This window comes from Lepus europaeus, chromosome 1, assembly GCF_033115175.1.
Source record: "Lepus europaeus isolate LE1 chromosome 1, mLepTim1.pri, whole genome shotgun sequence".
Classification (NCBI taxonomy): domain Eukaryota; kingdom Metazoa; phylum Chordata; class Mammalia; order Lagomorpha; family Leporidae; genus Lepus; species Lepus europaeus.
This window is the reverse complement of record NC_084827.1, coordinates 54,607,734-54,631,698: the sequence shown is the minus strand read 5'-3', so window position 1 is coordinate 54,631,698 and position 23,965 is coordinate 54,607,734. Positions and strand designations below refer to the sequence as shown.

Genomic DNA, 23,965 nt, shown 5'->3' with positions numbered 1-23,965 from the left:
CGAGTAGCGGCTTGTGCCACGGTCGCCTGGCGCTGCCCAACATGGAGGCGGCACCGGCCTGGGGCGTCCCCTCCGAGCGAGACTGATCGCTTCCCGGCGTTGCGTGCCGCGGCGCCCCGAGCCGAGCCCGGGGACGCAGCTGCCGGCACGCCCCGCGGCGGACCCCTGCTCTGGACGCAGCACCAGCAGCGAGCGCGGCGGCTCCGCGTCCACCTGAGCCATGGGCAACGAGGCGAGCTTGGAAGGGGAAGGGCTGCCTGAAGGGCTGGCGGCGGCGAGTCCCGCGCACGCCGCGCTCCCGGCCGGCATGGAGGCGGACCTGAGCCGGTTGAGCGAAGACGAGAGGAGACAGATCGCCGCTGTCATGTCAAGGGCGCAGGGGCTGCCCAAGGGAGGCGTCCCCCCGGCCGCTGCGGAGTCGCCTTCCACGCACAGGCACGCACAGCATGCTGTCTATGTCCGGGCGTGTGCGGAGGGCTTTCCCATGCACATACGTGCCGGCACGGCCGTGCAGACATGTCGCCTCCGTGCGTGTGATTCTCCCTGCCGGGGGTGGCCATGAGGACCGCGTGAGGCTGTCGAGGGGCAGAATCAAAGAGGATGCAGTGTAGAGTTTCCTGGTGGGATGGCCGAGGGCTGCGTTCTTGGCACCGTGGTTTTGGGTTGTGGTGTTTTGCCTTTTTGGAGCGGGGTCCCTCCAGGGCGGCGTGGAGAGACGCCCTCCGGCGCTCTACTAATCTGGAAGTCTTCCATGAATACCACACGGATGTGCCGGGGGGTGGCTGGGCTGGCTGTTTACCTGTGTTGAAACCTCCTCCCCCCAGCATTTGGGATCTTTCTCTGTCATGGCTAGAACGACACCTTTAATCCCCTCCCCACCCCCTCCGCCGGAGGTGATTTGTGCTCCTTCCCCACCCCAGCCTCAGAGGAGAACAGAGGCTGTTAGGTAGAAGGCACAGACAGAATATACCTTTCCTATCCTGTGAGGGACCCGTGGCATTAAACAGATGGTGTGGTCACAGCAGAGCAGCTGCTGGACATGCATTTGTGAATTCGCATCTGATGTCTTTAAACCGCTGCTCTTTTTTTAAAATGCAAAAGTGACTTTCAGTTTAGGGACGAATATGAGAATTTGTGTTACCTTAAGATTAATTTTATGTACACATTAAAAAAAATCAAATAAATGACAACTTGCACAGGCAGTTGGAATAGTCTTCTGCAATGCTAATATATTCATTCCCTCTGTGCATTTCCATTCGTCCCATTAAATTAGTTGTTTTCTAAGAAGGTATAATCACTGCATCCGCCCTGCCTTTATTGTAAACAAACCCTTTAACTTTGCACCCGCCAGTAGCAGTTCTCTGTCCGAGGTACTGAAACCCTTCCTGTTGCATGAAGGCATGGGAAAACTGCAGTTTTCCTTTGGAATATTGAATATGCAAAATACCAAGGCATAGACGTGTAGATTCTTATTCTCTACTTCATAAAAAGGAAATCCTTTTCACTTAATCACTGTTGTTTAATTATCTATAGCTTTGTCAGTGTAATATAGGAGAAATGTAAAGTACTTTATAGATTTTTTTTAATGGCAGTATTTTCACATATGCTCTTAGACATCTACATTCTATCAGGTCAAAACCCTATTCATATGGAAAGGAAACCACCACTAGTGAAAACTTGTCCTTTATATTAAATGTTTAATATTTAAACTAGTAATATAAAGTATATTGGTTTACTATTAGTATTGTCTTTCTTATCCATTATCTTAAATAGTACAATTAATAATATATTTTTGTCTACTTCGTGAAAAATTGATTTGGAAAAAAATTTGTGTCCATTCACTAGATTTCCATAGGGTAATATCAAGGTACAGTATTTTTATTAGCTTTTGAAGAAGATATGCCAGGTCTTCTAAAATTCTTTTTCTAACAGGCACAAGCAACAGGTAAAGCATGCTAGTTACAAACACCAAGAAAAGTATGTTTGATTTCTAGATTCTTAACTTCTGTTCAGAGGATGGCTAAAACTGTTATTTGTCTATAATATTATTGCTTTATGCAATATTTGTGTATCAGATGATAGTATACTTTTAAAGCTCTCTGTTCATAATTATATTTTGATGGAATTCTTATTAAAAGTCAATTTGTAGCCTAAACAGTTCTTGATGAAAGCTTCCTCTAAAGAGTCAGATAGACCATGTTTCTGATTTTTACAACGTGACTGCATTTCACTGAAAGAGTTCCAGAAAAGGTACATAACTTTGTAATGGAAAGGTGTTATGCTCATATATGATAACGAAAGAAATACTTGGTTTGTCATTTAGATTTAATAGAATCACTTTAATTTATGTATATATGCAAAAACAAATTCAAATTTTCAAGTGCTTAAGTGATTTGAATTAGACGTGATAGGATTTGTTTCTTTGTTTTATGAAATAAGAGTCAACAGTCCCAAGTCCTAGGTTAGATTCTTATCCTACTGATTTTAAACTGACTCATGGCAAACTACTTACATTTCTCCATCAATATATGCCTCAGGTTGCTTGCCTCTAAAAAAGACTAATACTAACTGCTTTACCTGTCTAAGAAAATTATTGTGAAGATCACTGGGATTTAATTTTTTTTTAACTTAAGGGAATCCCTCAAATGTAGATTGTGATTAGATCATTATCAGTAGTAAATGATCAGTGTTGGCTACAGATAAATTGTATGTCAAATTTTACATTGTTATGAGCTATTTTGATATATTTATGTTTTCTTTCATACGGAGATGTCAGTGTGATGGAGGCAAATCATGATCACTAACCAGGAGTCAGGATGTTAGATATCTGTGACTAACTAGTTTTGTGACCTTGAATTAGTTTCTTAGCTTTTCCAGTAACCAGTATTCCTGTACAGTAAAAAGTGAATAGATAATTCTGTTTGCTTATATTTCTGGTATTTTCAAATTTTACGTGACTCAGCACTGTCAAGTGCCATTGCTTGTTGTGTTTCATTTTTAAAAAATCATCATTCCACCTCTTGTTACATTCCTACATAATATATTTATATCATTTAATCTGAATTTTTTTTTTGTTAACTTGTGAAACAGGTTAACGTTAATTTGTTAAACTGTAACCTGAAGATGACAATAGTGAAATGAAAAGGGAGATAGTGTTAAACCTGAATAGCTACAAGTTAGTAGAGGATGAATTACATATAAAATACCCCTTGGATTTTCGATTCATTATAGAATCAGCAAAGTGCAGTTTTATGACTTATCATTTTATTTACAATTAGGGATATGTCATATGAGAAGGGCTTTACTGAAAAACTTATGATTACTAAGATATTCTATATGAATTGTGATTGATGAGATGATTTCCTTTAGAATTCCTTTCAGCTTTCCCTACTGGAGAGATACCTTCACACCTGTCCCTGCCCACCCCACCCCAACCTCCCAGCCCTGGAGCAGCACAGTCCAGCTTCTAATATAGGATATTTCCACTTACGTCTGAGAAGGTCTGTAGAATTAGAAGTGAAAAGAATTCAAAAAACATTAATCTGGAGTAAAACTAAAACCTGATATGTTCATTCATCTGCTCCTTGTTAATCATCCATTTATTCATTAATTCATCAAACATTAATGCTTGTCTACTAGATTCCAGGCTTGGTTCTAGTGATGAAAGGATGAGTGAAATAGGCTCTCTCTCTCTAGGAGTTAACAGTCTCTTATAAAAGAGGCACAGATTGCCCTTTAGTCACTTTTTTTTTCCATTTATTAAACTTTTATTTAATGAATATAAATTTCCAAAGTACAGCTTATGGGTTACAATGGCTTCCCCCCTCCCATAACTTCCCTCCCGCCCGCAACCCTCCCCTTTCCCGCTCCCTCTCCCCTTCCATTCACATTAAGATTCATTTTCAATTCTCTTTATATACAGAAGATCAGTTTAGTATATATTAAGTAAAGATTTCAACAGTTTGCCCCATATAGCAACACAAAGTGAAAAAACTATCGTTGGAGTACTAGTTATAGCATTAAATAACAGTGTACAGCACATTAAAGACAGAGATCCTACATAATATTTTTTTAAAATTAATTAATTTTCTATGCCATTTCCAATTTAACACCAGGTTGTTTTTTTTCATTTCCAATTCTCTTTATATACAGAAGATCAATTCAGTCTATAATTAGTAAAGACCTCATCAGTTTGTATCCACACAGAAACACAAAGTATAAAAATACTGTTTCAGTACTAGTTATAGTATCACTTCACATTAGACAACACATTAAGGACAGATCCCACATGGGGTGTAAGTACACAGTGACTCCTGTTGCTGACTTAACAGCTGTTTTACCAAACAACAACAAAATCACCAAAAGACCATTGTTAGCACCTTCACACTTTTGTTCATTATTAAGCCATTATCTTCTCTTAATGATTTTCTTTTTATGTCCAAATCACAGACTTTGTGTTTTGCTTTTATTTACATAGCTATAGCAACTAAAACTAGAATTGTGGGTAGCCTTATGACTAGGTATTTTTTGTCAGGGTATTCTATAATACCTGTAGTTCAACTTAATATTTGTTGGAAGTACATGCAATTATGATTTCTGATGCAACTAGCTTGCTTTCAGTTTTAGCATTTACTTTTACTACAAATGTTTGCTATTAATGATAATTTTTCTATATGGTAGTGAAGTGAAATAACATCAAAAAGTAATTACCAAAGTATGTTGAATAGTATTTTCAGGAAAGGACAATTTAGTAACATTAAGAACAGAGATTTTTGGCCTTTTTTTTTTTTTTTTTTTGGACAGGCAGAGTTAGACAGTGAGAGAGAGACAGAAAGAAGGTTTTCCTTCTGTTGGTTCACCTGACAAATGGCTGCTAAGGCTGGCGTGCTGCACCAATACGAAGCCAGGAGCCAGGTGCTTCCTCTTGGTCTCCCATGTGGGTGCAGGGCCCAAGCACTTGGGCCATCCTCCACTGTCTTCCCAGGCCACAGCAGAGAGTTGGACTGGAAGAGGAGCAACTGGGACTAGAACCCAGGGTGCTGGCGCCGCAGGTGGAGAATTAGCCTAGTGAGCCGTGGCACCGGCCAATGTCTTGTTTTTAAAGAAATATTTCTAGCCAATTCAACCAAATGCCTAAAAAGTTACTTATAGCATAGTCACATTTATAATGTAATCCGTTGAAGGAGGGGGTGGTAAGTTAATTGAATCTAGGATATCTGTAGAAAACTGGTGAAGATCTGACCAGTGTGCCTCTTTGAAAATAATGAATTTTTAGGTGTTTACTTTGGCTGTTTTTGCCTTTGTATGTAAGTGATTACACAGGAAGGATTATAAAGAAACATGCTAAAATGATTTTTCCCAAAAAGAGATACATAGCAATGCTTTCTGAAACAGAGCATGGAACTGTTGAAATCAACCAGGGTAGTAATTTTAGTTCCCTGTTCAAGGAAAGACTTAAGAGACTTGATGCAGCTTATACTTCTGTAAACTTTTTTTCCTGGAGGGAATTCCAAAACTAAGAATTCTGTTTATTTATTTTTTAAACGGTTTTATTTATTTGTTTGAGAGGTAGAGTCTCAGAGAGAAAGGAAAAACAGAAAGAAAGGTCTTCCATCCACAGGTTCACTCCCCATATGGATGCAACAGCTGGAGCTGGGCTGATCCGAAGCCAGGAGCCAGGAGTTTCTTACTGGTCTCCCATGTGGGTGCAGGGCCCCAAACACTTGGGCCATGTTCTACTGCTTTCCCAGGCCATAGCCGAGAGCTGGATTGGAAGAGGAGCAGCTGGGACATGAACTGGCACCCATATGGGATATTGGTGTTGTGGGCTGAGGCTTAGCCTACAATGCCACAGTGCTGGCCCTGAATTCTCTTTATTCATACTTTATCAGAAAATTAGTTTGTTTATTTATTGCCATTTATAGGTTATTCTTTCTTCCTGAGTCTTAGCTATTTGTAAATAGTGCTTCTCAGCTTTACTACTATGTCTTATATCTTGATCTGTGCTCAGATCTTCCTAATGGGAAGTGCTGAAAAACTTAATTTGTATTAATCATTGAATCATAGGAAATTAAAAATTTGTAGACAGGTCCATTAGGTGAATTTTGACAAACTGGATCAGAATAATCTATAGAACTTTATTATGATCCTATCATATTTTAGGTGCTACTGAATCACTGTTTCTCCTTTTGCAAAATTAAAAATCAAGCAAAAATATTTATCTGATTTTCTCCATAATTCTAATGCAGAATATTCTTTTACTTGCAACTTTATTAATGAAGAATGGCTTTAAAAGATTGTTGTACTTAATTGAACTTTTGGTCAAAAATATATGATAAACAAATGTCTATTTTAAATATTTAATCACAGTCATTTAAAACTCTGCTTTTTTATATTTTTAAAACTCTACCTTTTATATTTATGAATTAAAATAAACCTTATTTATCATTTCAATATTGGTAATATTACTAATCTATCAGTGGCAATAACTAATGATGTAGCAAACACTAAGTAAAGTGATCATTGTGTATTTTCCTTTCAATCTGGGAAAGTGACAGTTTTCAAAAATAAGATCACAACCAGCTTTTTACTATTTAGATCCAGGATATATCTCAGGATGCCTTAAGCAACTATTAAATGAATTTCCATAGAAAATTCAGAGTAATATTTAGCTATTAGAAAACAAAAATAAACATGATTGCTCTTCCACAAGAAAGATGGGACTTTTTTTCCTCAACAGTGTCTAAGCAGTGAAAGTAGAAATTCTTATTCTACAAGATTTAATAAGGATGCTTTTATAGTTGTTAACCTTTCTAGACAGAATACAATAAAATTGGATTGATTTCTAGTTTCCTCAGTATTCTTGGAGAAGACTGTTGTAACTTCTGTTACCAAAACTCCCCTAGTGTCACATTGTGCCTTATGTAACTAATACAAATTCTCAAAATCAAGTTAAAAAATTAAAAAAAATCTTATCTCTTTTAAAATGAATAGTTTTCCTTCTGAATGCTGGTGGTATTTGGAGAACTAACTTTATTTAGTCATAACTTCAGATGCCATTTGGGCACATATGTCTGCCATATAATATGGCATTGATTTATTGAGATTTTAGTTTAAACTTATATTTAATTTGTTTCTAAGTCTGAGCAGCTTGTTAAGGGTAATTATTTTTTGTTATAACTAATTCCTAACTATGTATCTTAATTTTTTCATCAGTCATTAAAAGTATTACTTTTTCTTTGTCACTCGTAACAAGTATTGCTTTTTCTTTGTGTGCTTGTTGAAAATTGCTACCCATGTAAAGATGTAGCAAAGGCAAAATTTTAGGATGAGGAACAGGCCTGGTGGTTAAGATACTCTCATCCCCCATCAGAGTGCCTGGGTTCAGTTTCCTGCTCTGGCTCCTGACTCTACCTTTTTTTTTTTTTTAATTTATTTTTTGACAGGCAGAGTGGATAGTGAGAGAGAGAGACAGAGAGAAAGGTCTTCCTTTTTGCTGTTGGTTCACCCTCCAATGGCCACTGCGGCCAGCACATCGCGCTGATCCGAAGCCAGGAGCCAGGGGCTTCTCCTGGTCTCCCATGCGGGTGCAGGGCCCAAGGACTTGGGCCATCCTCCACTGCCTTCCCGGGCCATAGCAGAGAGCTGGCCTGGAAGAGGGGCAACCGGGATAGAATCCGGCGCCCTGACCGGGACTAGAACCCGGTGTGCCGGCGCCGCAAGGCAGAGGATTAGCCTGTTAAGCCAAGGCGCCGGCCTCCTGACTCTACCTTCTTGCAAATGCAGACCCCACGAGGCAGCAGTGATGATTCAAGTAATGGAGTTCACGCCACTTATATGAGAAACCTGGATTGATTTCCTGGTTCTTGGCTTCAGCCCTGCCCCTGCAGGCATTTGGGGAGTGAACTAATAGATGGTAGTTCTGTCTTTTTCTCTCTCTGTCATTTTGCCTCTCAAAGTAGTTTTAAAAAGTTTTATGATTGCTTATGGGATACTACAAAACTGGTCCTAGTTATACAATCATAATTTTGAGGATATAAGAAATCAATACTGCTTAATATTGTTGATTTGCAGTAACTTCCATTATTTTCACTTCTTTTTCTTTCACTCTTCTAGGAAACAAGAGTTGGATAGCAGTCATCCTCCTAAGCAACCAGGAAAACCACCAGACCCTGGGCGTCCAGTTCAGCCTGGTCTCAGTAAAAGTAGAACTACAGACACTTTGAGGTCAGAGCAGAAATTGCCTGGAAGGAGTCCTTCCACTATTAGCTTGAAAGAATCAAAGTCCAGGACTGATTTTAAGGAAGAGCACAAATCTAGTATGATGCCTGGCTTCCTCTCAGAGGTTAACCCTTTAAGTGCTGTCTCCTCTGTTGTAAATAAATTCAACCCTTTTGATTTGATATCAGACTCTGACACATCACAGGAAGAAACCGCCAAGAAACAAAAAGTAGCTCAGAAGGAACAAGGAAAACCGGAAGGAATCACAAAAGCTCCATCACAACAGTCACCCAAGCCAGTTCCTAAGCAACAAGGGCCTGTTAGGGACCCAATTCAGCAAGACAGCTCTCCTAGGTCAACATCTTCTCAGCAACCAGAAAGAATCAAATCACAGCCTCCAGGTACAGGAAAGCCGGTCCAGGGGCCTGCTCAGGTTCCTCAGACAGACCAGGCAAAACTGCCACTTCAGCGAGATGCAACGAGGCCTCAGACTAAACAGTCAGATGTAGTAAAAGGAGAATCTGTTAAGCCCTTATCCAAACCTCCTGTTCAGCATACAAGTTCTGCAAAGCCTCCACCTCAGCCTGGACCTGAAAAACCACAGCCTGGAGCTACAAAGCCACCTGTCCAGCAACCAGGGCTAGCAAAGTCCTTAGCTCAACAGCCAGGAACTGTGAAGCCCCTGGCCCAGCCACCAGGGACAGCAAAGCCTCCAACTCAGCAGGCTGGGTCAGAGAAGCCTTCACCTCTGCAGCCTGGGTCTAAATCTGTGGCTCAGCCTTCTGGGCTTGGAAAGACTCCAGCTCAACAGCCCGGGCCAGCAAAGTCCCCAGCCCAGCAGCCGGGGACACCGAAACCTCAAGCTCAACAACCTGGACCACAGTCTCCAGCTAAACCGTCTGGTCCAGTGAAGACTCCAGCTCAGCAGCCTGGCCTAGCAAAGCCCCCGCCTCAGCAGCCAGGCCCAGCAAAGCCCCCAGCTCAAAAGGCTGGTCAAACGAAGCCCCCTCCTCAACAGACTGGACAAGCAAAGCCTGCGCCTCAGCAACCTGGGCTAGCAAAGCCTGTGCCTCAGCAGCCTGGCCCAGCAAAGCCCCCAGCTCAACAGCCTGGCCCGCTAAAGCCCTCAGCTCAGCAGTCTACAAAAACAGTCTGCCAAATGGAACCTGGGAAACCTCCGCAGGCACCAGCAACTCCATCTGTAGCACAGACTCCAGTACAGGGCCTTCCTAAAACCATCTGTCCTCTTTGCAATACCACTGAACTTCTGTTGGATGTTCCAGAAAAGGCCAATTTTAACACGTGCACTGAGTGTCAAACCACTGTGTGTAGTCTCTGTGGCTTTAATCCCAATCCTCATTTAACCGAGGTGAGTGCGTTTATTCACTGAGTCATGTCATCAACTTCCGCAAATAGTGCTTATCAATTCTAATGGAGTTGTTTTTCTCTGATCCTTTTCTCCCTCAGTTTCTTTTTTTCCTTCTTTTCTAATCTGTCAGTTGTATATTTGAGTTTGTTTCACATTTTCTTCAATAGTAAGTCCAAAATATTGCCAATATTCCGAAAATTTGGAACGTAATACAAATATGAATTGACATCTTTCAAGATGTTAAGCAACTGTTCATTTCACTCCACATGTATGGTCTATGTTCTTCATTTATTTAAATGATTTTGCTTTAGCTTTTAAGTTGGTGCATCTGCCTACCAAGATTTCATTCTTAACTGTGATCATATTTATGTTCAGGAAAAAAAAAACTGGGAAAGATTTTTAAATTCTAAGTACAATTTTAATATAAAATTGAGTAAAGTTTTTCATTTTGCACATCCCTTTCCATGTTGGTAATTCTGACATACCAGTGAGGTTTCAATTCCTCATTCCTTGACAGTCATTAATAACAGTGTAGATCAGGTCACACACTGAAGTCCTTTGAGAAGGTTCAGCCTAGACGGCTGTCTTCTCAGAGAATCACAGTTTGTATTTCCAAGGTTTATACCTGAGTAAGCTTTACTAACCCATCAAATCATTAAGGGGCCAGGAGTGACATTGATGCATACTAGGCTGTTTACTCTGATTGAGGATAAGAAAGTAATTCTCATTAGGTCAGTTAATATTAGCTTAGCACTTAAAGGCCCAGAATAAAGTAGTCATTTTAATAGGAGATTGGGAGAATTTAAGAGGGAAGGGACCTAAAAACAAGAGAGCACACAAAAACTTCAGAAGTTCTCTGGAGTTCAGACATAATACTGTGAAGATGGACTAATAATATAAGTAAAGTAATAAAGAAGTTGAGGGTCTCCGAAGAGGTTCAGTTTTTAATGAGATCTGAGTCCTCTTACTTGATGAGAGGGTACATTTGTTTAATCTATCTGGAGACAGCTGTTAGTGGGCTATCCATGCATTATGTCCACAAATGGCCCAGGAAGCAACTGATAACAGGCATTGAAGGATTATATGATGATTAAATATCCCTGAGAGACAAGGCTTTGTAGTCTGTTTATAAATGAAATCTGTGTTCTGATAATAACAGCAATGATGATTGTTGGTAACCTATGCTAACTTGGATACTTATGAGAAAAAATTAAAATTATGTGCTTTTATAACATTTCAACCTCTGATGGTTTTCTAAAATTTCTTTTAATTTTTTTGAACAAAAGTCATGTTGAATACTTTCAAACAAGCCATTCTGTAAACTGAAAAAAATGCAGTTTATAAGAACATGCTGCAGATTATGGAGGAAATCAGATTATAAGTAATAATATATATTTTAGTAAGAATGTGAAATAATGACTTTAAATGAAAATTTTATAATGTTTGGATTTGTCATGTTTTGGTGGCACTTTATTAGGTAGACACATGCAGTCAGAAATTTAAGGTACATGTATTATTTGTATACCTGTTACATGGAAGACAAATAGTATGAATATTTTAATACCTGTATCAAAGTTCATGAAAATTACATATTGTGAAAAAAAATCATAGATTTAACATTTGTTTTGAGTCAAATTATGCTTATCTTTTAATGCTATTTTCCATGAATGAAAATATGCAGAAATTTGCTTCGTATTTGATGGGACATAAAGATAAGTAAAGCAGTGCTAAACTTTGCATGATTTAAATAGATTTGACATTGCATGCACAAGGAAATACATGTTGCCAGCTGAGAAGATATGTGAGAAATATGAACAATGTGATGTAATTCAGAGTAGGAAGTACTTGTTTCTAATGGGGAAGGTTAAGGAAAGCATCTTAGAGAAAAGGGCATTTGAGCTGGGTATACCAGGATGAGTATTATTTCAGCAGACAAACAACTGAAAGATTAAGATTTGGGCCAAGACCTGGAGCCAGAAATGTGAGGGCATATTTAGGGAGTCAGGAATAATCTAGGTTAGCTGGAGTTATGGGAAAAACATGGGCAATGAGGTTGAAGACAGGTTGAAGTCAGGTTTTGGTCTTTCACATTTAGCAGGTAATGGTGAACATTCTTCTTTATGAAACTTGATTAATGTAGTCATACATTTCTTTTATAAATTTGAATAAATAATTTTTTGTAAAGCACCATGGAGTACAATGACAGATGTTTGTTAGATATGGAGTCTTCCCTAAATCATAGGAGAAATAAAAGTTGTACAGAAGAATATATATGTATATAAATACATATATACACACACATGTAATGTGACTTTTTTTAGGGCTTTACATTTCACATGATTCTTTCATATTTCTTTTTTTTTTTTGACAGAGATCTTACATAATATATTTTTTTAAAAAAATTAATTAATTTTCTATGCCATTTCCAGTTTAACACCAGGTTTTTCCTTTCTTCATTTCCAGTTATCTTTATATACAGAAGATTGATTCAGTCTATAATTAGTAAAGATCTCATCAGTTTGTACCCACGCAGAAACACAAAGTGTAAAAATACTGTTTCAGTATTAGTTATAGCATCACTGCACATTAGACAACACATTAGGGACAGATCCCACATGGGATGTAAGTACACAGTGACTCCTGTTGCTGACTTAACAATTTGACATTCCTGTTCATGGCGTCAGTAATCTCCCTAGGCTCTAGTCATGAGTTGCCAGGGCTATGGAAGCCTTTAGAGTTCGCTGACTTTGATCTTATTCCACTAGGGTCATAGTCAAAGTGGAAGTTCTCTCCTCCCTTCAGAGAAAGTTACCTCCTTCTTTGATGGCCCCGTTCTTTCCACTGGGATCTCACTCACAGAGATCTTTCATTTAGGTCTTCTTCTTTTTTCCTTTTCCATGGTTTCTTGGCTTTCCATGCCTACAATACTCTCATGGGCTCTTCAGCCAGATCCGAATGCCTTAAGGGCTGATTCTGAGGCCAGAGTGTTGTTTAGGACGTCTGCCATTCTATGAGTCTGCTGTGTCTCCCACTTCCCATGTTGGATCTTTCTCTCCCTTTTTGATTCTATCAGTATTAGCAGACACTTGTCTTGTTTGTGTGATCCCTTTGACTCTTAGACCTATCCGAGCCATCGAATGTGAACTGAAATTGATCACTTGGACTAGTGAGATGGCATTGGTACATGCCACCTTGATGGGATTGTATTGGAATTCCCTGGCACATTTCTAACTCCACCATTTGCGGCAAGTCTGGTTATAAAATTAAACTTCTAAATACTTCTATGGACATGTATTCCATGTCCTCTGTTATACTAATGAGGAAACTGTCATTCAAGTAGTTGTTGTTTTTAGTTTTTTTTTAAATGGGGAATTTTTTAAAAAGATTTATTTATTTATTTATTTGAAAGGTATACTTACAGAGAAAGATTGGGAGAGATAGAGAGACATCTTTCATCCACTGGTTTACTCCCCAAATGACCACAATGACCGGGGCTGGGCCAGGCCAAAGCCAGGAGCCAGGAGTTTTATCTGGCTTTCTTATGTGGGTGGCAGGGTCCCAAGAACTTGGGCTATCCTCTGCTGCTTTCCCAGGTGCATTAGCAGGGTGCTGGAGTAGAAGTAGAGAAGCCGAGACTCAAACTGAAACTATATAGGATGCTGGCATTGCAGGTGGTGGCTTAATCCACTGCACCACAATGCTGGCCCTTTTAGTTTAGTTGTTAGACTCATTCAAATAATAAATTATGAAGCAGAATCCAAACCAAATATTTTGATTCCAAATCCATTTACTGTCGGTGGGGAAAGAGATGAGGTGCTGTGAGGTCAAAGGAGGAAACTCTTAGTGTTAGTTGGAAATATTGGAGGTGTCTTCATGAAAAGAGAAATATTAGAACTGGGAATTTGGAGGAAAGTTAAGAATTTCAGTACACATAAATGGTCATGTTAGGGATTGGGAATGTGGAATTGAGGCAGGTAGAGTAGCTAAGTAAAAGAAAACATCTCCTTTTTAACTGGGAGAGCTTGGGCAAGTCTATATTTTCTGTTACAATGGCACCATTTGAAATAAGAAAATAATGTTGTTTGTCAAAGACATTGGATTGTTAACAGAATTAACTCAAAATTTGAAAATCTTAAATAGATGGAAGTGCTTCTGAAGTTGTAATACATTGCAACACAGGTGATCTTAATATTTTGAATAGATCTGGATTTTTTAACTTTAAACAATTTTGACTAGCAATATTGTACATTTTATGTGTAGTCTTTTAGCACATATATGCGTATAAACTGATCAAATCAGGCAGGTAGCATTTCCATCTCATTATCTTTTCTACCAGCAGCTCCTTTCTTCTAGTTCTTTGTACAGAATATAATATATTATTATATATTCCAGCTGTCCCCCTACACTGTGGAAAATTAGAACCTATACCTTCTATTGAACCACATTTTAGTGTCACTTACCCAACTCTCTCTATCCCCACTCCTTCCACCCTTTCTAGCCAGTAGCAATCACCATTCTTAGTTCAGATAGACTTCGTAAAACTTCTACTTGAGAGACAATATGCAGTATTTATTTTTTTGTGATTGGCTTATTCCATCCAAAGGAAATGAAATCAACCTGTCAAAGGATTTGCATTTCCATGTTCATTGTTTCACTATTCACAACAGCCAAGATATGGACTCAAACTTGTTGTCCATCAATAGGTGAATGGATAAAGATATACAGAAAGCATTATTATTCAACCTTAAGAAAGAATGAAATTCTGACATTTATAGCTTATTAGTCTTTTGAAATTTACTTGCGATTTATTTTTTAAATAGATACTATGTCATAACTTTTCAAGTTCTAAGGTATCAATCTAAAGCTGTATGAACAAAAATATTAATGATAACATTTCATTTTAACTTCTATTAATTTTTTTCTCTCCATAAAGACAAATTAATTCAAGGTTCTAATTCAAAATTCTAGAAAGGTATCTTTTCTAATCCTGTCTGCTAAATGGCCAGTTTCTCCAAGTCTTGAATTACTGGGCTGGGGGTCATATCTGGGAGGGAAGAGCTTGGATAGCGGCTGAGAGCTTCTGTTGCAGGAGATAAGTTAGATGGTATTATCCCTCTGGTCAAATTTCCCTCAAATATTCCAACTGAGTAAAGCCACAGTCTTTCCATGCAGGATAGTGACAGAGGCTGGACATTATTTAGTACTTTAATTTATATGAATTTATTATTTTCTAGTTTGATGTTTATATGCAGATAACACCATAACTACTTTTTTAATTTTTATTTTTTAAGATTTATTTATTGATTTATTTGAAAGGCAGAGGCAGAGAGAGAGAGACAGAGAGACAGAGAGACAGAGAGAGAGATCTTCCGTCTGCTGATTCACTCCCCAAATGGTCGTAATGGCCGCAGCTGGGCCGATCTGGAGCTAGGAGCCAGGAGCTTCTTCTGGGTCTCCTACAAGGGTACAGGGGCCCAAGGACTTGGGCCATCTTCTACTACTTTCCCAGGCCATAGCACAGAGCTAGATTGGTGCCCATATGGGATGCTGGCACTGCAGGCAGCGGCTTCACTCGCTACGCTACAGTGCCGGCCCCTGTAACTACTTTGGTTGTCTATGGGTAAAACAGAATGCTCCGTGAAAAGACTAAGGATTTTTCTGTTTTTTTTTTTTTTTTTGGACAGGCAGAGTTAGAGAGAAAGAGACGGAGAGAAAGGTCTTCCTTTGCCATTGGTTCACCCCCCAAGTGGCTGCTACAGCTAGTGTGTTGTGGCTGGCACACTGCGCCGATCCAAAGCCAGGAGCCAGGTGCTTCCTCCTAGTCTCCCATGCGGGTGCAGGGCCCAAGGAACTGGGCCATCCTCCACTGCACTCCCAGGCCACAGCAGAGAGCTGGACTGGAAGAGGAGCAACCGAGACAGAACCGGTGCCCCAACCTGGAGTAGAACCCCGGGGTGCCAGCACCGCAGGCGGAGGATTAGCCTAGTGAGCCGCGGGCGCCAGCCCTTTCTGGTATTTTTGGTTACTGGGAAATCAGAATTATTACTGTATTGCTTGTGACAATCCCAACTTCTAAATGACTACCAGGTCTTTGGAGGAAGGGATAGAGAGGTAGGGACGCTTAGCCACAGGTTTGAGGGATGTGTTTACTTCCTTACTTGTGAATTTGCTGACCTTCCCTTCACTTCTGTGTGTGTGCACAGTCACCTTAGACAACCCTAACAACTGTGTGGAGAGGATGGCCTTTAAATTAACTTTCACTTCTGGAGCCTGTGGAGATGTGAGCAGTTGCACACACTGACAGTAAGCCTAGACTTTTGATGCTGAGAATGGTTTATAGCTGTTATCTCTTCTTGCTGGTCAGATAATATATTAGCCTTTACCATGCAGATTTTTTTCTTTGCATCATGCTTTTTGATGCAAACAGTGAGCGTGTTGCTTCCCAAGTGGTGACCAGAGTTTTGTTGATTTACTTTCCCTCTTTTGGTATGTAGCCTCAGGCAAGATAGATGTTAGGATAGAAATTTTAAGGCCTATCTCTAGTGTTTGATAATTCTCCTGACTCCTGGGGAATTTTGCAATATATGTGAAGCAACTGATTACTTTTCACAATGTTGGCAATGAACCAAATGTTGGTGATGAAGATGAATTTATATGGGGATTTAGGTAATTTTTTATCTGTCATGATGGCCTATATATGAATCATTCTTCTGGCTAGCATCAGATATTGTATTAATAAAAACATAGCCACCTTTCAGAAGCTAAAAGCAAGCAAAAAAAAAAAAAAAAAAAAACCACAACAACAACAAAAATTGAAGCCCTAGTGTCTTCTTTAGCTTGTAGTTCCTCCATAAACATTAACTCATTGAGTTAAGGAGTGACTCATAAAAGACTTCAGATTGCCCCTATAGTTAACATCATAATACCAGCCTCTTTTCTGAGGCCCTGATCAAACAAAGTAATACCAGTCTACCTTTAGACCCTAGATAGAAGCAAACCTACCTTTGCCATTTCGAAGGAAACATGCTGTCCCTATCACTGACTAGTGGAGAGCACATACATATATTGGGGCCCAACCAGAGGCCCACATGTGGGCTGATCACACCCTGCTCATCCCCAACTCTGAGCTCTGAGTCACTGCCTTTAATCCCTCAGGGAGTCTAGTTATTGAGCAGTAGCTGCTTGAGTCTTTGCTCTGTGCTTTGCAATAAATACCGACTCACAAAAGATCCATACTAGACTTATATATAAACCTCCACTTATTAAAAAAAAAAGCAAAAATTGACTGAACATTTTCAGATGGATAAAAAGGCTTAATTTACCACTTTTTAAAAAATATTTTATTTATTTATTTGAAAGGCAGAGTTACAGAGAGGCAGGGTTGGGGGGTGACTAGAGCGAGAGAATCTTCCATCTGCTGGCTCACTCCCCAAATGGCTGCAGGGGCTGGAGCTGGACAGATCTGAAGTGAGGTGCCTGGAGCTTCTTCCCGGTCTCCCACAAGGGTGCAGGGGCCAAACACTTGGGACATTTGTGGCTGCTTTGCCAGATGTATTAGCAGGGAGCTAGATTGGAAGTGTAGCAGCCACGACTAGAATCATTGCCCATATAGGATGCTGGCACTGCAGGCGGTGGCTTTACCTGCTACATCTCACAGCACCAGCCCCTGACCACCTCTTTTAAGTACATATTATGCCTACTTCTCTTTATTTTTTTGTTTTTTTATTTTTGACAGGCAGAGTGGACAGTGAGAGAGAGACAGAGAGAAAGGTCTTCCTTTTTGCCGTTGGTTCACCCTCCAATGGCCGCCGCGGTGGGCGCGCTGCGGCCGGCGCAATGTGCTGATCCGATGGCAGGAGCCAGGTGCTTATCCTGGTCTCCCATGGGGTGCAGGGCGCAAGGACTTGGGCCATCCTCCACTGCACTCCCTGGCCACAGAAGAGAGCTGGCCTGGAAGAGGGGCAACCGGGACAGGATCGGTGCCCCGACCGGGACTAGAACCTGGTGTGCCGGCACCGCAAGGTGGAGGATTAGCCTAGTGAGCCGCGGCGCCGGCCCTACTTCTCTTTTAATAAGAGAAACAGGACATGGGGAACATTTGTTCAGAAGGGCTGTTAGGAAAAAAGTCAAGCCATGGCAAATGTTAGGAGACTAGAGCCTGTGGAAAAGGAAAGCCAGTAATGTTGTGGAGAGGATGAATTCAGGAATTTGAGGATGAGCCATAGATAAAGGTTGGCAGAGGAATAAGATTTAGTAGCATGGGATGCCCATTGTGCACAGCAGGTTAAGCTGCCTCTTTGAGGACCCCACATCCTTTATCAGAGTGCTGGTTGGAGTTCTGGCTACTCCACTTTTTTATATATTTTTTTATTTGACAGGCAGAGTTAGACAGTGAGAGAGAGAGACAGAGAGAAAGGTCTTCCTTCCGTTGGTTCACCCCTTCAAATGGCCTCTACGGCTGGAGCTATGCCGATCCAAAGCCAGGAGCCAGGTGCTTCCTCCTGGTCTCCCATGCGGGTGCAGGCGCCCAAGCACTTGGGCCATCCTCCACTGCCTTCCCTGGTCACAGCTGAGAGCTGGACTGGAAGAGGAGCAACTGGGACTAGGACCCGGCGCCCATGTGGGATGCCGGTGCCGCAGGCGGAGGATTAACCAAGTGAGCCACGGCACTGGCCCTGTGGCTGGCTACTCCACTTTTAATCCAGCTTCCTGCGAATATGCCTGGGAAGGTAGCCAATGGCGGGTGAAGTACTTGGGTCCCCTCCACTCACTTGGGAGAACTGGATGGAATTCTGGGTTTCTTTTTCTTTCTTTTTTTTTTTAAAAGATTTATTTATTTATTTGAAAGTCAGAGTTACACAGAGAGAGGAGAGGCAGAGAGAGAGAGAGAGGGAGAGGTCTTCCATCTGATGGTTCACTCCCCAGTTGGCCGCAATGGCCGGAGCTGCGTTGATCTGAAGCCAGGAGCCAGGAGCTTCTTCCGGGTCTCCCACATGGGTGCAGGGGCCCAAGGACTTGGGCCATCTTCTGCTGCTTTCTCAGGCCATAGCAGAGAGCTGGACTGGAAGAGGAGCAGCCAGGACTAGTACCGGCGCCCATATGGGATGTGGGCAGGGCATTAACCCACTGTGCCACAGCGCTGGCCCCGATGGAATTCTGGGTTTCTGTCCTGGCTATTGTGAGTCTTTGGGGGAGTGAACCAGTGGATTGGAGAGCTCTCTCTTTGTGACTCTCTACTTTTCAAATAAATTAAATAAATAAATACATCTTAAAAAGATTTATTAGCAGGGCCGGCGCTGTGGCAGAGCCGGTAAAGCTATTGCCTGCAGTGTTTGGCATCCCATATGGGCGCCAGTTCGAATCCCGGCTGCTCCACTTCTGATCCAGCTCTCTGCTAGGGCCTGGGAAAGTAATAGAAGATGGCCCAAGTCCTTGGGCTCCTGCACCTGCCTGGGGGACCTGGCAGAATCTCCTGGCTCCTGGCTTCAGATTGGCATAGCTCGGGCCATTGCGGCCAGTTGGGGAGTGAACCGTCGATGGAAGACCTCTCTCTCTTTCTCTCTCTCTGCCTCTCCTCTTTGTGTAACTCTGACTTACAAATAAATAAATAAATCTTTTAAAAAAAGATTCATTAGTAAAGTAAAGATACAAACTCAAGACTGAGAGCTGGCCTTTAAAGTAAGGTACAGTTTATTTCATTTGGAACCATCCTTTTATGTGATTTGGAGGCATAGGGTGCTTTGGGCAGAATTTTCTGGGAAATGACAGGGATTTCCAGGCATTGGGTGCTGCCCATCTTCTGGTCTTTTTAGGAAGTCTTGGAAATGTTGTAGCATCAGGTGTGTGATGGGAGTGGGAGTGTCAGTTGTGATGGTTTTGTTATAATGATATTGATAGGCTATACGTCACTGCAAGGATGTAGTCAGCTGCCATGTTGGATATTTCAATGGACGCCGGTTCTGGGCAGCAGCATAGGCATGGGAGAAGTTTCAGAGGCATGCTGGAGAGAGAGGGTATGGTGACATGTTATCTTCAGTTCTGTCTCTAATCCCTGTTTCCTTACCTGTAACGATAAGACATTCCTGATGTTAGAATGACTGACACAACTTTTAAAAAGGTGGATGTTTTTTCCTTGATTGTTTACTGGGTGTTTTTTTAACCACAGAGTTGTTTTGGCACTATAATTTTGTTGGCACTATAATTTTGTTGTTAAAATTTATTTGAAAGGCAGAGACAGAGAGAGTTCCCATCTGCAAATTCACTACCCAAATGCCCCCAGTGGCTAGGGCTGGGTCCTGGCCAAAGCCAGGAGCTAGGAACTCAATATAATCTCCAGTGTGGTTGGCAGGAACCCAGTACTTGAGCCATCTTTGCTACTTCCCATGGTCTGCATTATTAGATATCTGGAATCAGGAGCTAGAGCTGGAACTTGAACCCAGATACTCTGATATGGGACCTGGGCTTCTTAACTACTAAGCTAAATGCACATTCTTGTCACCTCTGATTCTAAGGAAGGACTACCACAACATTTCTTCTAAAAAGGACTGAGTGCACACATTCATTTCCTCTATCTGCGGGTCTCAGTTTCTAGAAGGCTGAAAGTAGTATTTCCAGAAAACGTGAAAGAGCACCAGTTACGTCAGTTGGCATCCAGAAGGATTCTTAGAAGGAATAAAGAAAGTACGAAGAATTAACAAAGAGCTAAGAAAACCACTGTACAAGTGGCTTCTTGAGGAAAACCCAGAGGAGCTCTGAACTTGAAATCAACAAATACACAAAGCAGTAGTGAGTTGTAGTAGTAATCAATGAATAAGTTAAAGAGTTTCAGTAAGAACAAAAAGGATGACTGAAGTCTTCTAATCTCCTTTGGGATGATGGGATTTAGAGAGGCTTTTTTCTCCCCTCTCTAAATGAATTTTCTCTCAGTAAAGGGGTGATTTGCCTGAGGAAGGGTATTCATAAGAAACCTGGGGGGCCGGTGCCGTGGCTCACTTGGTTAATCCTCCGCATGCAGCGCTGGCATCCCATATGGGTTCCGGTTCTAGTCCCGGCTGCTCCTCTTCCAGTCCAGCTCTCTGCTGTGGCCTGGGAGGGCAGTGGAGGATGGCCCAAGTGCTTGGGCTCCTGCACTCGCATGGGAGACCAGGAAGAAACACCTGGCTCCTGGCTTCGGATCCAAGCAGTTCCAGCTGGAGCAGCCATTTTGGGGGTGAACCAACAGAAGGAAGACCTTTCTCTCTGTCTCTCTCTCTCATTGTCTATAACTCTACCTGTCAAAAAAAAAAAAAAAAAAAAAAAAGAGAGAAACCTGGGGCCTTCAAAGGAAGTGGAGGTAATACCACTCACCCATAACAGAGGGTTGCAAAGGAGGGAACCAAAAATAAATAGAACACTATTCAACCATAAGTCCAATTCACTAAATCTGTAACCATCAGGGTAAAGCTGTCCCTGTTGGACACTGACCTCTGCTGTCTTCTTTCCTGTCATGTAGAAGATAGGTCTAAAGGGGAAACAGCCACCTACAAGTACAGAAAAGGCCCTGTCAATTACCTACCCAAAATAATGGAGACATCCAGATTATGTGAGTATTTTGAAGAATATAACTGGACATTTTAACTGTAATAGCACAAACAACAAACCAAAACACCTGACTTCATAAGAGAGAGTTCAGGAGCAAAAAACTTAGAAAAATTCTTAGAGTTTCTGAGATTTAAGAAGGCATTTTATTGAGAACTACCCTACTTGAATTACCCTACAGTGGGCTAGTTGAGGGCAAAAATGGGCCCAGTTGATAGCCTGGAAAATAAGGATCCAGGACTTTTCTCAGATCATACAACTGAAAGACAAAAGGAAAAATATAAATCATTCCATTGCTTACTTGGCATCTATTATGTCTCACACCAGTTGTAGATTCTGGGATATAGGAGCAGAGCATTTATCCTGGTAAAGGTCACAGGTCAAACATGGCAGAACAGATGGTAATAATGGTCATGGGGAAAAATGAAGTAGGGAGGATTTTAGTGGGCTGAGAAGAGAGGGCTGAGAAGGTGTGATAGAGTCCCTGACTCCCTCCCAGTTATGGGGTTTGGGTCTGAGAGTTGCTTTATGACTTGGGATTCCAGAATTTTTAATGGTGACTAAAGGTCTTACTGTTGAGTGTAGTCCTAGCTGAGGCTGAGGGTCAGGGATTAGGGTGGTAAGGAATGAATGAGTGGAAATGCACCCAGGGCTGTGTATAATTCTGAGGTTCCTACTTGGCTGCAGTCTGCAGTTATGTGGAGTTGGGGGAGTGATCATTCTATGAAATCCATAGCATAGGGAGTTATTCATATTCTTAAAAATAGGTATTGAGAAGGTTGACTTTTAGAAAAAGCTCTATAAAAAAGATGAGAATACTTAATACTTTATAGATAACAATAAAATGAAAGCATTATTCGGTGTTATAGTAGTAACTGCAGGGGCCGGCACTGTGGCAGTGCTGGTGTCCTATATGGGCGCCGGTTCGAGTCCCGGCTGCTCCACTTCCAATCCAGCTCTCTGCTATTGCCTGGGAAAGCAGTAGAAGATGGCCTAGGTCCTTGGGCCCCTGCACCCATGTGGGAGACCCAGAAGAGGTTCCTGATTCCTGGCTTTGGATCGGCTCAGCTCCAACCGTTGTGGCCAATTGGGGAGTGAACCATCAGATGGAAGACCTCTCCCTCTCTCTCTCTCTGCCTCTCCTCTCTCTGTGTAACTCTAACTTTCAAATAAATAAATAAATAAATAAATAAATCTTTAAAAAATTAGTAATTGCAGAAAAACTAACAGCAAAGTTAATATTGATTGATTTTAGAGAGTAAGCCTCAATGGTACAGAGTGGCTTTTACACTATATTTTCACATTTTAGAAATCTTATAAATTCGTGCTGTAACTATAATAATCACTGGAATAATCTAAAATTCTAATTATTCAAATGGTTTGTTTAACAAGTATATGTTTTATAGGGATGTATAAAGGATTTAAATTCTTGATTTTTACCTCTTCAGTGCTGACATTTTATTTTATGAAAAGTTAAGAATTTTACATTGTAAACAACATGGAAAATTTGCAATGCCTTATGCCAGTGATGCCAGGTTTGGTCAGTTTCTTTACTCATTATTTGCTTATCACAGCTATGTGTGCTTTGACTGGCACTATATTTATATGAAGTCAATAAAGAGAAATAAGTTACCTAAGTTTGAAGTGTGTAAGATTTTTGGAAGACAAAGGATCTTGGTTTTTTTGCAGTGCTGTGATGATCCTCCTTCTGGTCATTCATACTAGTAAAACTAGTAAAACAAATATATCCTGATTATAACAAAATTAATTGTTTTAAAAATAGCTTTTAATTAAATTAAAGGAAGGACACTTGGTCTTTTTAAAAATTTTTTTGTTATTTTTTAAACTTTTATTTAATAAATATAAATTTCCAAAGTACAGCTTGTGGATTACAGTGGCTTTTCCCCTCCATAACTTCCCTCCTACCCGCAACCCTCCCATCTCCTGCTCCCTCTCCCATTCCATTCACATCAAGCTTCATTTTCGCACCCACACAGAAACAACAAGTATAAAGTACTGTTTGAGTACTAGTTATAGCATTAATTCACATAGTACAACACATTAAGGACAGGGATCCTACATGAGGAGTACGTGCACAGTGATTCCTGTTGTTGACTTAACAAATTGACACTCTTGTTTATGGCGTCAGTAATCACCCTAGGCTCTTGTCATGAGTTGCCAAGGCTATGGAAGCCTTTTGAGTTTGCCAACTCTGATCTTATTTAGACAGGGTCATAGTCAAAGTGGAAGTTCTCTCCTCCCTTCAGAGAAAGGTACCTCCTTCTTTGATGGCCTGTTCTTTCCACTGGGATCTCACTTGCAGAGATCTTTCATTTAGGGTTTGTTTGTTTGTTTGTTTTGCCAGAGTGTCTTGGCTTTCCATGCCTAAAATACTGTACTCTTAAAACATGGACTCTTCAGCCAGATCCGAATGCCTTAAGGGCTGATTCATTTAAAAATCTGTATGACTTATGTGTACCAATGCCATATTTGATGAAGTCTGATGTACAATGTTTATCTTAGGGTTTGGATGTTTCCTGGCCATAAGTTTAATCTTTAGAACTAAAGCTTCTTTTTCACTTTCATCTTTTAAATTAGTAGATATGTCAGGTGTTTTTCTGCAGGGGTGGGGAGATTTTATGATATCTAGTAAGCTATTGTTACATTAAATTTGAAGATACATGTAGCAGGGTAAGACTAGATATTGTGCTTTGAAAGTAGATTCCACAATTAACAGCATCATTTATTGGATAAGTGTAATGCAGTGATGGATTAACCTGTTCATTGTTCAAATCCCTT

The 23,965-nt window shown here is 40.8% G+C and overlaps 1 protein-coding gene across 1 annotated transcript in view; it reads left to right on the top strand.

The window, feature by feature from the left end:
• Positions 1 to 220: 220 nt before the first annotated feature.
• Positions 221 to 23,965, top strand: part of PCLO (piccolo presynaptic cytomatrix protein) — a 623,081-nt gene continuing 599,336 nt past the window's right edge. Inside the window, exons 1-2 of the mRNA XM_062178496.1 lie at positions 221 to 435; positions 8,116 to 9,589. Of these exons, the coding sequence (XP_062034480.1) occupies positions 221 to 435; positions 8,116 to 9,589 (1,689 nt within the window). The remainder of the gene's footprint in view (positions 436 to 8,115; positions 9,590 to 23,965) is intronic.